Raw genomic sequence first — 16,026 nt, 5'->3', positions numbered from 1 at the left:
TGATCATTCCACACTCTTGCCATTCATTACAAGCAGCAAGAATCCCACCTGCAATGCGTCCTGTGGCATTTCATCGAAGAGAAGACGTCATACTGGAAAAGTTTGTTTTTAAACACCACGTGCCTTTCGGTTACGCTTCAAACGGTCAAGATGGACCTAACAGGGACAGCCCCGCTTAGCGGCCGATTATCACAAGGTTCTCAACGCCTGTGCCCACGACCAGAGCTCTAGGTGGTCTTGTTACTTAAGAAACGTGATGCTAAAAACTTCCATTCACAAATCCAGCACACACTGAGTACTCACTATGGGTTGGGCAGTGTGTTTGACATCAACGGAACAAAAGAACAAAATGTAGTTCTGCCCTTAAGTCTAGTAAAATAGGAAAATGTGTGAGTAAATAAATCGTGAGTGAATAATTTCTGGTAGCCACCCTCTGGAGTGCCCCTGCTTTTCAAAAGGAATCCCTGAGCCCCCCCACCCCCACCCCCAACCCCGACCAGGAGCCTGCAGCTGTCCTGCGACTTGACCCTGCACCCAGATGAAAGGATGTTGACCTGTGCAGGGCCAAGCATGTCATCTCTCCCAAGAACTCGAACCTGTAACTAAGAGTTCTTATTCAGCTCGAACCAGTCTGCTAAAAGAAAGACTCTCAAAATAGAAAATGATGAGACAGCCACCGTCTGCTGGCCATGTCAGCTGAGCAGTGAGGAAATCAGTCTGCAGTGTGGCAGGCCGCGGACTGGAGGAGCAGGGCGGGTGGGGTGGGAAGTGCACGGTCGGGGGAATCCTGCTTTTCACCGGCTGGTGGCAGCCCCTCCCGCGGCTGGCCACGTCCCAGCAGCCCGGGCTCGGGGCACCTTGCGGGTCTCTTTTCTGTTAAGCCTGCTTATGTTTTTTTTGTTTTGTTTTGTTTTTGACTGTTTTGTTTTAATGCTTAAAACCAAGAATTTAACTCATACATGAGTGCAATTAGTTGTTATTAGTCTGACAATTGAAGTGGGTGGTGGACACATTCTTACCTTATTTCTACACAGACAGTAAAAATGACACTTGCATTTCATGATAAATAGGCCCATGACAACACATTTTTGTTTTAAATTCTTTCCACTATAAACGCTTGTGTGCAGCAGCATTTGCAAGACGTCGACCTTGGCAGTGGGGTACCAGGATGCACAGCCGTGCTGGGCAACCTGATTTCGGCCAAGGGCAAATTCTGGAAAAGCAAAAATGCTTATGGGCTGTATTTCTCTTTCATTCAGAATGACTTCATTATGGATCCCGGGGGGGAGACTATTCTTACAGCTCGGGTGACTGATTTATTAAAGGGAAGAATGTCAATCAGAAAACTGTGTTTGTGCCCTGGCCAGTTTGGCTCAGCGGTTGGAGCATCTGCCTGCGGTCCAGAGAGACCCGGGTTCGGTTCCCGCTAAGGGCATGTACCTTGGTTGCAGTTTGTCCCCGGCCCTGGTTGGTCGTGCGGGTGGCAGCCACTCGATGTGTCCCTTTCACATCGATGTTTCCCTCTCTCTCTCTCTTCCTCTCTCTCCCTCCCACTCTATCTGTACAAAAAATGAAAAAATGTCCTCTGGTGAGGATAAAAAAAAGAAAAGAAAACTGTGTTTGCTTTACAGCCTCTGGACTATTCTAGGATGGTCCAGTTTGAGAAGGAATATTTGACAGGCTCTTCCTGCTGGTTTAGACAGCGCTTTCATTCCACCCCGTGGGCTCACCGGTGTTGCCCCCATTAGCCTCCCATCCCCCCAAAAAAGACCTAATCCAAGAAGCATTATTATGCCCATTTAACATATGGATAAACTGAGGCTCCATGGAGGCTTCAAAACATAGCTGTAAATATTTTTTTAATGTTTGCATTTATTGATTTTAGAGAGAGAGGAAGGGAGAGGGAGAGAGAGAGAAACATCAATGGGCCGCCTCCTGCACGCCCCCCACTGGGGATCGGGCCCACAACCTGGGCATGTGCCCTGCCCGGGCATCGAACTGGAGACCTCTTGGTGCAGGGGTCGATGCTCAACCACTGAGCCACAGTGGCCGGGCAGCTGTAAATATTTTGACACTCCTCCCATCAAGAAGAGCGACCTCTGCCCTGGCCGGGTGGCTTAGTTGGTTGAAGCATCATCCTGTCCACCAAAGGTTGAGTCGCGGCCCTTATGGGAGGCAACCGATTGACAGTGTTTCTCTCTCCCTTTCTCTCTCTTTCTCAAAATCAATGAAAACATGTCCTCATGTGAGGATTAAATTTTTAAAAAGTAGAGGGACCTCTGTTCCCACCCTGGAACTGGGCTGCCTGCACCCAAGCACCGTGGTGTGAATGATACTGTGAGCCCTGCGGGGCTGGGCCATAAAAGGCAGTTGACTTGTACTTGCCTCTCTTTTAATCAAGGTATTCCTGCTCAGTAGAGGAGGAGGAGGAGGAAGGGCCGGGAGGGTTTGGAACTGTGATAAGGAGTAAATAATGTGGTTAGAATATTAAGTATGTTATCTGGTCCAAGGTAGCAGCTCAATAAATGCTAATTACTGATCATTACTATTCTTGCCTTGTCTCTCCAGGGCTTCTCCACCAGGTGGATTCAAGTGAGGTCAAACTGACTTGTATTTTCTCTGGGAGAGGTGTCAGGGGAGGGGTCTGTCAGCCCACCTGTGACTCATTTGCATATTGGTTGCTTCAACCTCCCAGGAATCGTAATGACCCCGTGTTCACACTCTGGGAACAGACCTCACTACTACCACCAGCATTACCTGTAACACTTAGCGTGATGGTCGGCTTCTGCGTCTGCCTCCTCCTGGAAGGCGGAGACTGTGCCTCTGCCCTTTGAGCTCCTTCCTCTCTCGGGCACACAGCAGGAGTGTGATCGCTCTGCTTTCAATGGCCTGACTTTGCCTTAAACTTGACTTTCAGATTCTTGGCGTGAGTGACAGCATTTTTCTTGTCTGGTTACACACGTCTGATAATAACAGCACGTCACACATCTCTGAGAGCTGCGTGTCATCACAGGGCTCTCGTCCCTGGGATGAGGGTCGACACTGCAGACATCAGCGTCCGCGAGCGCTGTCAGGGGTGGTCGCATCGAAACTTCTCCACTTCGGAGGCAAACTGAAGCGTGGGGGGCCGGATGGCTTTCTATTCTACCCGAAGCTATTAACCACCACGAAGAGACTGAAATGGGGACTCTGAGTCACCCAGGCTCGGAGCGGCAGTTCTGGTCTCATTTCCCTCAGCTGTGCGGCAGACGGCTCCGGATACACTGACGAGTCACTCGTCTCTACTCTGGCATAAGGACATCATTTAAGAATAGGTTCTCTGACTTCCTGTCTCTCTGACCGAATTAACACCCACACGGTGGCTTGCCACACTTCATGACATCACTGCGCTCCCACAATAGCCTGAAACATGTTTTTTAGTTAAAAAACCAAAGCACACATCCCTCAATCTGCCGGTGTGTGACAGCAGCCCAGACTGCCTCGTGCTATTTTCCAAGGCTCTACGTCCGTGGGGAGCTTTGCATCTGAGAGGTTTGAGCAGGACGCCATCCCAGGCCTTCACCCACGCGGTCCAGACCCGGGGCCCCTGCCTGCCTGAAGGTCCCCTGCATCCTAGGGCTGGGGCAGCGCCACACCCTCAGGGGCTTTCCCAGGCTCACTCTACCACCCCACACGGGCACCAAATGGCCTCAGATGGGAATTTGATTTCTGCAAAGAACTCCTAACCCCAGCAAACGGATGCCAGGAAACAAGCCAACAGGCATTGCTTCGAAGGCCTGCGCCCCAGATTCCTGCTTCGTGCAAATCCTGGGCCTGAGCAGACGTGGCAGAGAACCTCGGCGGTCTGCGCAGCAGAAGTCTGAACTTACCCCCAGAGGAGGCCAGATCTTCCCAAGTTTGCCGGGAGCCTGCAGCAGGGCCGTCCGCTGGGAGGCTCCGCGATGCCTCCGCGATGCCTCTGTAGCTCCGGCGGATTCACTTCCGATTGTGGGAATAGAAGGAACAGGTGCTGCTGTGGCCGGAGCGCCTGGGTTTACGCAGCACCCTGTTTGCATGCTTCCCTGTCCCTCCCTGCTGGTGCACAGACGGAGACCGCACCCCCAGCCCAGCCCTGCACCCCAGGCCTACGCCAAGCCTGAGAAGGTTGGGATGAGGCGAGCGGGGTGATCCGCTTGGTCAGCAGTATCTGGGACAATTCCTGGGATGGCCGCTGGAAGCCAAGGTCTTCACCCAGGGCCTCGGTCTTATTTTTCCCTTGCAGAAATGCCAGTGTCTCTATCCTCAGCTTTCATTCTCGGTCCTTCATTTCCTTCACCGCCTGGCCCCAAATAAAGTGACAGCTCCTGGGTCCCTTACTTTCCAGACCCCCAGCTCTGTCCTTACACAAATGGCTTCCAGCTAGGGCAGTTTGGTGTGATAAGGAGTTATTCAGCCTTTTCACTTTGCGTTCACCGGTGAGGCGTCGGTCAGAAGCCATACTCTGAGGTCTGGGGGTGTTGGGTTCCTTATTTTATACCTGGAGGGAAAGACCACCGAGTAAATTCAAAGTGATTTTAAAACTTGGCACCATGGGTACCACTACACTGTAGCCACCGGCGATTCCGCAGGGTACCCGCAGCCATATATTTAGGCGGTGTGTTTTTTCTGTCTCCAGCATAATGGCTTCTTAAACTTAAAGATACACCTCATCAGAGAAATAGCACAACAGTTTAGCTTCCCAAATCGGCAGAGCGAACTCTTGATAATAGACTCCAGAAGGGACAGGTAGTGCCTAAAGAATAAGCGAAGTATTGAATGGAGAACACACACCCCATGCAGTCAGCACTACTCAGAGCTGAACCAAAACAAAAGAATAGCAGCCTCTGGGGCACTTCTGTTTTACATGTGTTAGATGTATCACATTATTTTTCTCTTTAAAAGACCATTTTGAGCCCTGGCCGGTTTGGCTCAGCGGTTAGAGCATTGGCCTGTGGTCCAGAGAGGCCCAGGTTCAGTTCCCGCTAAGGGCACGTACCTCGGTTGCAGTTTGTCCCCGGCCCTGGTTGGTCGTGTGGGTGGCAGCCGCGCGATGTGTCCCTTTCATGTCGATGTTTCTCTCTCTCTCTCTCTCTTCCTCTCTCCCCCTCCTGCTCTATCTGAACAAAAAATGGAAAAATGTCCTCGGGTGAGGATAAAAAAAAAAAGACCATTTTGAGGTGTTAAAGGACAAAATTCAAGCGGGCACATTTAAAGATCTAATTGGTTTTATTAAGCGATTCATGAATCAAGCAGCATCCCATCCAGCAAATAGGAGGGCACTCAGCAGCAGGGTTGTACACAATGGGGGGATTTTATAGGGAGAAGGATGGAGCAAGGGGGCTATTAACTTTATAAAGAAGAGAAAGGGTTATTTTTAGACCACATCTTCTTTTATCTTGTAAATCACATCTTCTATCTATAGGGCTTGGAGAAGACCCCTGTGACAGGTTGCCTTATTGGATTCACCAGGAAATTGCAGGCTGGGCAAGTTTCTATTTTGGGGAGAGGGTGAAACAGTTAGGTCCGATATTAAATCTAGGTGTGGTATCAGGGGCTTGAGCACAAGTGATGCCATTTGGGACCTGTGGTTTTCTCTCTAACAGAGGAATACAGGGGTGGGCAAAGGTAGGTGTACAGTTGTGAGTACACAAAACCAGTTTATTCTTATATTATTATATTACAACTGTAAACCCACTTTTGCCCACCCCTGTAAACCTTTTATGTCTCCATTTTGCCTGTGAGAACATTTTTCAATGTTAAATTGCCCAGCTAATAAGTGGAGAGCAGGGACTCAAACCCAGTCTTAATCTACATACTAATATTTTGTATTGGACCCCCAGAACACCCCAAACAGTGTCAGAGACCTAAGAGATGTGCTGATCAATTTTGGGAATAAATTAGGTATGGAGCAGGAACAGAAAACAGTAAAAATTACCCCACGGGACCACCAACCACCCTATCTTAATTTTTTCCTATGTTTCAATCAGGTATTTTTCATGTTATTTCTTCAGGTAACTGAGCATCCATGATACATCAGGTACTGTGCTAAGTGGAACACAGAACTAAATAAGACACAAACCCTATTTTAAGTAGCTCAGTCAGTGACTCCCAAAGGTAAAAAGGTCATTTTTAAATGATCAAACAACATGGCAAGTGGGGTGGTATTAGCAGACCTCAGAAGGTGGTGGTCAGGGTGGGCTTCCTGGAGGAGGCGACATCTGAGCCAAGAGTTGAAGGTATAAGCAAGAGGAGGATGTGGGAGGACAGGTAATACTTTAAACTGAGGGGACAGTGTGAGCACCGGCAGGAGAAAGATGCTGGTGATTTCAAATAATTCTGTGTTGCAGAGAAGTTGGGAGTGTCAATCATCCTGGATGAGGAGACTGGGACCAAAGCCAAGAACCACCGAAGGCACCAGTGGAGAGAGATGTGGAAGAAATAATAGATATGTGATAGGTAAGGAAGAGAAGAACCAGAAACTCCTGTTCCATTTCTGCCTGCAGAGACAATCACAACTACAAGGAAGGGTAGTTCGTGTCCTCGAGGTCTCTGCTTCTCCCTGGATTTCTCCTATTTTCTCTTCAAACACGCCAACTAGTTCCTTAACACTTTTTGTGGCTATTTCATGACAGATGTTATAACATTTCACAACCAGCAGATGGCAATAGGTGTACATAAAAGAAACATCTTGCCCACTGACGGTTTTTAGTGTATATTTCCTTCTCCTTATTTGAAAAGAAATTGTTTTTATAATACATCACTAAGTACGTGGGATAAACAATAACTGTATTTCAGACTAAGATCGTTTTGCTTAACAACACGGTAAAGAGAGTCTAATAAGGCCCCAGAGTTCATGTGAAATAACTGGACTTGGCTGGAGAAGTTCTGTGAGCCAGGCTTGGTGGTCACCACGCAGAGACGCGGACATGGTGGCCTGTCCCGACTCCGCTGTTCTCAAAGGACTTCTCCACGCTGGGACCTCGGAAATCAGACAGGGGTCTGGAACTGGGAGGAATCAGCCTCGATGCCCCCAGTCTCTCTCCTGACAATGGCCGCTGCTGGTTGGGTAATAAAAATCGTGACCTTTTGTTATTGTTGTTGTTGTTAATCCTCCCCTGAGGATACTTTTGCATTGATTTTTAGAGGGAGTGGGAGAGAAACACCGATGTGAGACACAGGGACTGGTTGCCTCCCGCACAACCCCAGCTGAGGCCAGGGATTGAACCCGAAACCCAGGTACATGCCCCTGACTGGAGTCAAACCCTTGACTCTTCAGTCCAATGGCCAACACTGCAACCACTGAGCCAAACTGGACAGGGCTAAAATCATGACCTTTTAAAAAAATAAAAACAAATTTAATTTGTATTTTTCCTATATATTATAGAACACGGGTGCTTGTTACACAGAAACCGTCAATACACGAGTATGTTGGGTTGCAAAAACAGAGTTCTCATCATTCGGGGGCTACAGTATAGTGTTCCTGTTTACTGACACAAAGTGAGGGCAGAACTCTTTGGAATGCGGAGATGAGGTAGCCTACCATGTGACTTGATGTCACTGACCGGCATTTAGTGAGCGGGGGAGAGGGGGCAAGTGGGAATAACATTTGTGGAGTCCTACACGTGCCACACACTTCCACACACTTACGAATCCTCATCATGACCCTTCCAAGTAGGTCCTGTGACTTCTGACTCACAGGTAAAACAACTGAAGCTCAGAGAGGCAAGAAACATGACCAGACTTAGCACGGTGCCTGGCATACAGTAAGTGCTCAGTAAGTATCTTCAGAATGTGCGGTAAGTAATACAACTAGTAACTGGAAGTACCAGGATTCCAACTGAGACCCATCTGGTTACAAAGTCCATCACATCCAATGCCTTGTGTGTGAGACTATGCAACATTGTTTTAAAATAGCTAAGAAATATATTGCCAATATAAACATGGTTAGTAAATCCAGGAACCTGTGATTTCTACCTTCATTCCAGAACTATTTCCATTTCAGAATGTATGCTTGCGAAAGGATGGGGAAAGATAGAAAACACTCACAGAATCTTTAAGGCCTCTTTTAATTTCTAAACATACATAGCACATGAAAATAACATGAATCCATATAACACATTATGGCTACATGGAATGTTTTATTAGTTAATACAATTTGTCCCATTTGTTGTAGTTGTTGAATTCTGCCAACTTTATAAATGTTTCCTATGAAAACATCATCCAATGTGTTACATTAATTTCATGAATGTTAGGTGTTATGTCTCTTTTCCTTCTTTGCCCCATACACCAAAGCAAATTATTTGGAAAAGCAAAGTGAAATGTGGCATGCTTTCTTAGCTGCTTTGTATCCTGTATTCAAATTTTTTACAACTATAAAAGTCAAGAAATAATTTTATTGGCTTTCTCTATATAATCTCCTACCAACTATATAAACTGATCTATGGAATTAAGTCATTTTGTTACCTCAAATATAGAGGGCCAAGAACATAAGAGAATTACAAAAACTACAAGATGTTAATTTAAAATAGATGCACATTAAAAATACTACAGATGTGGTATATTTAATATCTACCCACAGAGAGAGTGTTTATCTTTGCATTTAGCAAAAATATCTTTAAGATAACTACCCCTTTTCAAAGCATTATTGTTGGGTAGGTTTTATATTAGGGGAGAGAATTTATAAAACATCACCTTCCTTGTTGAAACCCAAAAATAAATGAGGACATAAAATATGTTATTTTATTACAAAGGACGGTGACCAGAAAGAAAAATTATGTCCAGTGAACCACGCGGCTACCAAGACGAAATGCCTTTGCCTCATTCAGGATCCAGAACCTTAAAATCTCATTGGATACATTTAACTGGATTTTCTTTTCTGATTATGTTTAACCCCAAATTATGTCATGTATGACAGCAATTTTTATTTCATCTGGATATTGAAAGAAAAACCACTGGATTCTAAAGACAGATGAATAACTCATTGAACTTAGGCTGAGAACTCATCAATGGAAAAACTACTTCTCTGGTTGGGTAAAGAAATCCTAGGGGTTCAAAACATTACAAACCAAGCTGTTTTTAAAAATATTTAACTTGAAATGATAAAAAGTTATTAAAAGCGATTAAAGGCCTTTCCTGAAGGCTAGCAAAAGCAGAAACAACCTTGGTAGTAGCACAGTCTACACAGCTTGCCGCAGAGAGGTAAGAAGTTGGGGCTGGTATCCCGATCTGAGGGGTCATTTCAGAAATGGCCTTAGTCTGTCCGAGCGGTCTAGAGTGTTTGAACCAGCGTATCCTGTACTAGAGAAAATCTGAAGCAATTCACCTAGTTGGATTCAGAAAGAAATGCGTATCTTTGATTTATTAAATTTCATTGTTTCTTTACATACAATTTTTTAAAAAACTTTAAGATGAACATTTGTTTATGCAGCATGAAACGATTTAATTACTTAAGTGACAAGCTTAATGAGGCTGCCATTGAATGGAAAACAATGAAAGAATTTACCCTTGAGCAATCAGAAAAACTAAATCATTTTATACTCTTCTTTTTAAGGGTCCCTTATTAAAGATTGTGATTGTTATTCGTGTAAATAAGCCAAAGTGATTGTTTTCGACACACTTCTTTGCACCACAAGGCAATGGGCAGCTGTGCGCTCAGGCGACCTTCAGCACTCTGTACATGCTGTTGTGAAACACGAGGGTGAAGTACGGCCTCGCATCCTTGAGCAGGACGCTGCACAGGGGAGGGTTCGCGGTGTTGGAAGGATCTTCCAAATCCCAGATCTCAAGCATACTGCAGCCGGGCCTGCAAGCAAGGCACAGGGCACCACATCAACAGTGACTCGGGTCCGGGGACACAGACAGTGCAGAGCGGCGCCTAGGATTTGAGAGGCTAATTTTTCAATATAGTAAAGGTTTTCAGGCACCATGTCAGAATAAGTTCAATATTTAGAGAGAAAAATGAAATTACGTTGCCTTTTCATGTTCCACTTAATCAAATGATCAATATGTTAGTGAATCTCAGAAAGGATCAGTATATGTTCAGAACTACATATTTAAACATTCATTTTCAAAATAAATATAAATCAATATATTTTCTAAGTGATATTGCCAGCCAAACATAAGGCCTATTAGTAGAATGAGACAAAACTTTAAAAAGTTTATATAATTCCTGATGAAAATCATATTTTTGAGCTTAAATTGGTGCATGAAAACATACAGTCAACACAGGAAAGGGAAGGTCTTAGGCCAAATCTGCTCCCCTCAACCCTTTCCATTTGGGTGGCTCTGTGAGTGGATGGGATGAAGTAATATTTCTCACTAAAGAATATTTTCCTTAATTATTTGACTATGTTGACCATAGAGGCTTTACAGATGTTGACTGCTAAGTTCAACATCTGGGCCTACTGAAATCAGTTTCCACCAACTTTTTTCCTTCGAATTGGTCACACGTCCATTTTTTTGTAGATCCGATCATTTCTGGTTGGAAACTGGACACTGGAGATCACAAATTGTGATTCTGAAATCTGCTGTGTTCTCCTGATGACTGTTTGCAGTCAGTTAACGTGGCTGGGTCTCCTGCGGGTGTAGCAGCTCTCAGCTCAGTATTTTCAGATTCCAGGTATCAGCAATTTGTAAAATATGTTTCTATAAACTATATATGTCAGTCTGTTATCAGATATATGCGTTGCGATTGTTTTCTCCCAATCTGTAACTTGCCCTTTCATTTTCTTACCATCTTTTGAGAAAAAAATGTCAATTGTCACATATGTAACTGACTTTATATTTTATGGTTAGTGCTCTGTGCTCTAAGAAATCTTTATAATTTTAGCTTTTATATTGTGTGTGGCATAGTACAGGGTCATGGTTCAACTTTCTTCTATACAGATGCCCAGTTAGATCAGCAACAGTTTTGTTGTTTTTTTTAATCCTCACCCAAGGACATTTTTCCATTTTTTGTTCAGATAGAGTGGGAGGGAGAGAGAGGAAGAGAGAGAGAGAGAAACATCGATGTGAAAGGGACACATTGAGTGGCTGCCACCCGCACGACCCACCAGGGCCGGGGACAAACTGCAACCGAGATACATGCCCTTAGCGGGAACTGAACCCGGGTCTCTCTGGACCGCAGGCGGACGCTCTAACCGCTGAGCCAAACTGGCCAGGGCTCAGCAACAGTTTTTAAAGGACTTGTTTTCCATTCAAGTAAAATATATCATTTTTTAATATTTCCTTTGTGGTGCTCTCTGTGACCCATAGTTATCCTTAAGTTCACTGCCTAGTTTCCAAATGTGTATGGCTTTACTGGGCATCTATTTCTTATCGGTGTCTAATTTGATTGATCTCAGACTATTCAGACACACTGAGCCTGCTCTCACGGCCAGCGCATCTCCTCTTCTGGGGACTCCCGTGCTCATGAAAGAACGTGGTTTCCAGCTGGGGCCGCACCGGGCTGCGTGCTGATCGACCAGGGCGCTGGATACCGTCCTTGCTCACGCCCTGTATCCTTACTGGCTTCTTGTCTACTTTTCCAGTAGAAAAAGGACTGTTGCCCTGGCCGGTTTGGCTCAGTGGTTAGAGTGTCGACCTGCGGTCCTGGGAGGCCCGGGTTCGGGTCCCGCTAAGGGCATGTACCTCGGTTGCAGTTTGTCCCCGGCCCTGGTTGGGTCGTGCAGGTGGCAGCCACTTGATGCGTCCCTTTCACGTTGATGTTTTTCTCTCTCTCTCTCTCTCGTCCTCTCTCTCCCTCCCACTCTATCTGAACAAAAAATGGAAAAAATATCCTCAGGTGAGGATTAAAAAATAAATTAATTTAAAAAAAGAAAAGAAAAAGGAGTAACATTTCCAGCTATGAAGATTTGTGTGTCTTTCTTTTAATTCTGCATTATTTTTAGTTCGTGTCCTTTGAAGTGCTGTTTAGAGGTATACACATTCATAATTATGTTTCTTTGATGAAGTAATCCTTTTGCCATTACAAAATAAGCCTCGTTTTGTAGTCTATTTTGTTTTATTAAATTTAAGTCAATATGATTTCACATGCACAAACATTATGATGTTCCTCTATCTTCTTTTGCAAGATGCCATTTCTTCCTAGATATATTTACTAGATATTAACATTATATATAAAAACAAGCCACTAAAATTTGTGAACTTAGCTTTCCAACACTGTTATACCCTAATTCCTAATTATCCACAGGAGAAATAAAAATGTTCCCTGTTGGGCTTAATAAAACTCAGCACCTCTTAGATCAAGAAGTCTAAAAAAAAGCCTAAAGTTATCCATTAAACATTTTTTAATTTTGTGATTTTTAGAGATTCGAAACTCAGAAATTTAAAATGTTTTAATTAAAAATATTTTTATTATGTCTTCTTAAGTTATGTGAAACTTTTCTTATAACCCTTATCAATCCAGTGTAACACATCTGTAGCAACAGAACTCTAGTGTTTCACTTGGCTGTGAACTCAATCTGTATTACACACATCTCATAAACATTATCATAAAAACAGAAAAATCTTTATGAAAAAAATGCTACATTTAAGATAATAAATTAAAATTAAAAAACGAGGAACCTAAAGTACACTATAATTTTTTAATTGAATTCTACTGAAGTGATAGTACAATTTTACTTTCATATAAGAAATAATTTTAAATAAAATATTTTAATAAAATTTATTTAGAATAAAAATTCTTTAAAAAATCAGGACTACTTTAAAAAAGTAAAACAGTTGTTGCTTAATTAGGGCTCGTACTCACTTGGTTCTCACAACACACCACGCCTCTTCCAGAACGTAATAATTCACATGCAACTCCAACAGTTTATCTCTTACTTCTTTTGCAGATTTTCGACTATATGCAGAATAAACTATTTTTGTCCGAGCCCTTTAAATTTAAAGACAGGTTAAAAATTTTAATTTATGGTAAGATTGGAGTATAAAAATGTTGCTAGTAAATTAACATCTCAGTGCTCATTGGATGGACATTTATATATACATGACCCCAAGCAGCATGAATTACTTTGGGAACAGCAGTTTCTGCACTTCATATATTGTGCACATGCTAAAACATACAGCAGTTTGAACTTTGCATGTATTGCTTGCTTATAAACCAGTTTAGTATCTAGAGTTGGAGAACAGGTTAATCATTCAGAATATAAAATTTGCATTGTACAATTCATAAAACAATCTGCTTATGGAGCACATTCTGGTAGAAGCTAAATACAGTTAAAACATAGATCTCAGTAGATAGTTTCATCTATAGAAGATCTGAAAACATGTGAGTTGAGCTGAATGTAGGAAACAGAACATTCGGACCATGGGTGTCGAGGGCAGCAGTAGATAAAGTACCTTCACAGAAGCTTGGAACACAGGGATGTTCACCAAGATATGGAACAATACATGACTTAGCCTTAAATGTGAGTTTCTGTGAAATCTTAACAAATGCCCATTTACGCACTAGACATGTCTTAGGAGTTGCATGTGGGATGCCCAAACTCCACGACAGGACATCAAACTTCAAATAATTTAAAATTTTACTTGTAATGATAGGCCAAAAATATTATCTATAATGATAGGCAAAGGAAAAAATTACCCTGACAATTACTACGATTAAAATAATTTCTTAAAACCAGTCACTTAACATAATTTTCAGACTTCAGTGGAAACTAGAGTTCTCATAACCACACTATCTAGCAGAAGGACACCCTAAATTTTTTTTTTTTGTTTTGGTACATGCCCCTAGCAGGAACCAAACCCAGGACTCTCTGGTCCACAGGTTGACGCTCCAACCACTGAGCCAAAGCGGCCAGGGCGACACCCTAAATTTTTATAAAAGCATGTAACATTGCAAATTTCATGTTTTTTTTTTTTTCTATCTGTTCAAAAAGGCTAGTCACTGGCCAGCAGTAAGATGGAGATCGGTGTCTTAAAATAGGGGGAGGGCTGTGGAATCCAAAGCAGGGGCTGGAGGATACAGCCATGAGCCAAATCCATCTCAGCTCGTTATCACTCCTGAGTTTTACTGGAACGAACACATGCATGTGCATGTACACACACATGCATGTACACTGAGGCTAGTCATAAGCATGTGACACATTTTTCACTTTGAAAAAATTGGCTTTTGCTTTTGTCAGTTCCCAGAGCTTATTAACTGGCTTCAGAGTCCAGATATGCATGCAATTTCTGGATGGATAGTGCACACGTTTAACTTCCAGTATGGATACGAGGATGAGAGCGTGTGTGCGCATGTGTAAACTTTTCCCTAGTCCTGAGAGTCAGCACGACTTGTGAGTGTGTCTGGGTGAACTACTCCATCAGCTCTGCCAACCTCAAGTCTGCATCCTCATAGTGCGGGTGGTTCACAATGGGGTGCAGGGTGGACAGCTTGACACTTGCCATCGTAGGCATGGCACCCGCGAACACAGCATCTGAAAAAGATTATATCCCTTAATGACATGTTGTAAAGAAGAGCAAAGGCGACTTGTCTATCTGGACCCTGAATGAAGAACGCTGAAGTACACGTAACCACAGGCACCGTGATTTTTCTTCACTCGTCACTGACTGACCGTCTTCCGGAATAATAGCTAATGTTTGTTACATGTGTTCCTGGTGCCAGGAACTGGGCTAAATACTGCTACTAGGATCACACAATTTCATTTGCACAGCTTGACATGGTGGGTTCTAAGTGATTCTCATTCCATAGATGAGGAAGCCAAGACTCAGCGAGGTTAAGTGACTTTCCCAAGACCACACAGCGAGAAGCGTCTGAGGCCCCCTCCTCGCCACCTGATGCCAGCTCCTGCCGCGTCTGGCACTGTGCTGAGAAAGAATGGCAGAATTTCATATCTTGTTCCAACTTAAAATGCTAGGCTAGACTCTTAGGTGGGCTAATGGGCAAGTCTCATGGCTCATTTTGAAAAATATGTTTTTATTGATTTTTAGAGAGAGATGAAGGGGGAGGAATAGAGACAGAAACATCGATGAGAGAGAAATACCAGTTGACTGCTTCCTTCATGCCCCTGACCAGGGATTGAGCCCACAACCAGAACATGTGCTCTGCCTGGGAATCGAACCCGCAACCTTCCAGTGCATGGGACAGTGTCCAGCCAACTGAGCCACAATGGCCAGGGCTCATGGCTCATTTTCAAAATGCCTTTTGTGAGTTGTGAACTGTGGCCCGGAAGACCTGCTGGGAGAGAGCCTTGCTTTCTTCCCTCGGGTCATCTTTAAATATTCCTCATTACCACGTCTTGGCGTCTGCTTGACTTTATCGTTCATACATTTGCAGTGATGGCAGATTTGAATGTATCTGCATTTTGTGTAACTGGGATTGACCAAAACTCGCTATCTGACTTCATTTCCAGTTTCTTCTCTTGGAAGACAAAAAAGGCCAAATGCTTACCTCCTGGCACTTCTGTATAATGACTACATAATTAGGAAGGTTATTATTGTGGTTTTTTTGTTTTGTTTTGTTTTTATCCTCACCCGAGGACATTTTTGCATTTACCTTCAGATAGAGCGGGAGAGAGAGAGGGAGGAAGAGAGAGAGAAACATCGATGTGAGAGAGACACATCGAGTAGCTGCCACCCACATGATCCCAACCGGGGCTGGGGACAAACTGCAACCAAGGTACATGCCCTTTAGCGGGAACCGAACCCAGGTCTCTCTGGTCCGCGGGTCAACGCTCTAACCGTTGAGCCAAACCAGCCAGGGTTATTACCTTTTTAATCAGCACAATAAGATCACCAATAAGAACAGATCTATTATAAATAACTAAATGTTTACTTTTGAATATAACTAAGCATTCTAAAGATAATTTTGAATTATAATCTCTTCCTATGCCTTAAACTTTAAAATATTTAAGTCAACTGAAGTGGAAATGTGTATCTCTTACTGCAAGATTCAATACTTCCTGATGAAAAGCCCCCAGGCCTGAGCCGTGGCTCTCTACCAGGGTGATTGTTTCCTAGGGACAGTGTCAACCTCTGGAGCGGCTCCTGGTGGCAGGCCGCTGGGCG

The 16,026-nt window shown here is 43.8% G+C and overlaps 1 protein-coding gene across 2 annotated transcripts in view; it reads right to left on the bottom strand.

The window, feature by feature from the left end:
- Positions 1-9,669: 9,669 nt before the first annotated feature.
- DPY19L2 (dpy-19 like 2) overlaps positions 9,670-16,026 on the bottom strand; it is a 61,115-nt gene continuing 54,758 nt past the window's right edge. The window contains exons 20-22 of one of the 2 annotated variants that reach the window (XM_036246896.1): positions 14,336-14,435; positions 12,767-12,892; positions 9,670-9,820 (exon numbers count right to left, since the gene is read on the bottom strand). In XM_036246896.1, coding sequence (XP_036102789.1) covers positions 9,670-9,820; positions 12,767-12,892; positions 14,336-14,435 — 377 coding nt within the window. Of the gene's footprint in view, positions 9,821-12,766; positions 12,893-14,335; positions 14,436-16,026 lie in introns of those variants that run through there. The other variant, XM_036246897.1, reaches the window with a different exon arrangement.

This window comes from Molossus molossus, unplaced genomic scaffold, assembly GCF_014108415.1.
Source record: "Molossus molossus isolate mMolMol1 unplaced genomic scaffold, mMolMol1.p scaffold_m16_p_7, whole genome shotgun sequence".
NCBI classification, from domain to species: Eukaryota; Metazoa; Chordata; class Mammalia; order Chiroptera; family Molossidae; genus Molossus; species Molossus molossus.
The sequence above is the reverse complement of the archived record's forward strand: the minus strand, read 5'-3'. Positions and strand labels throughout refer to the sequence as shown.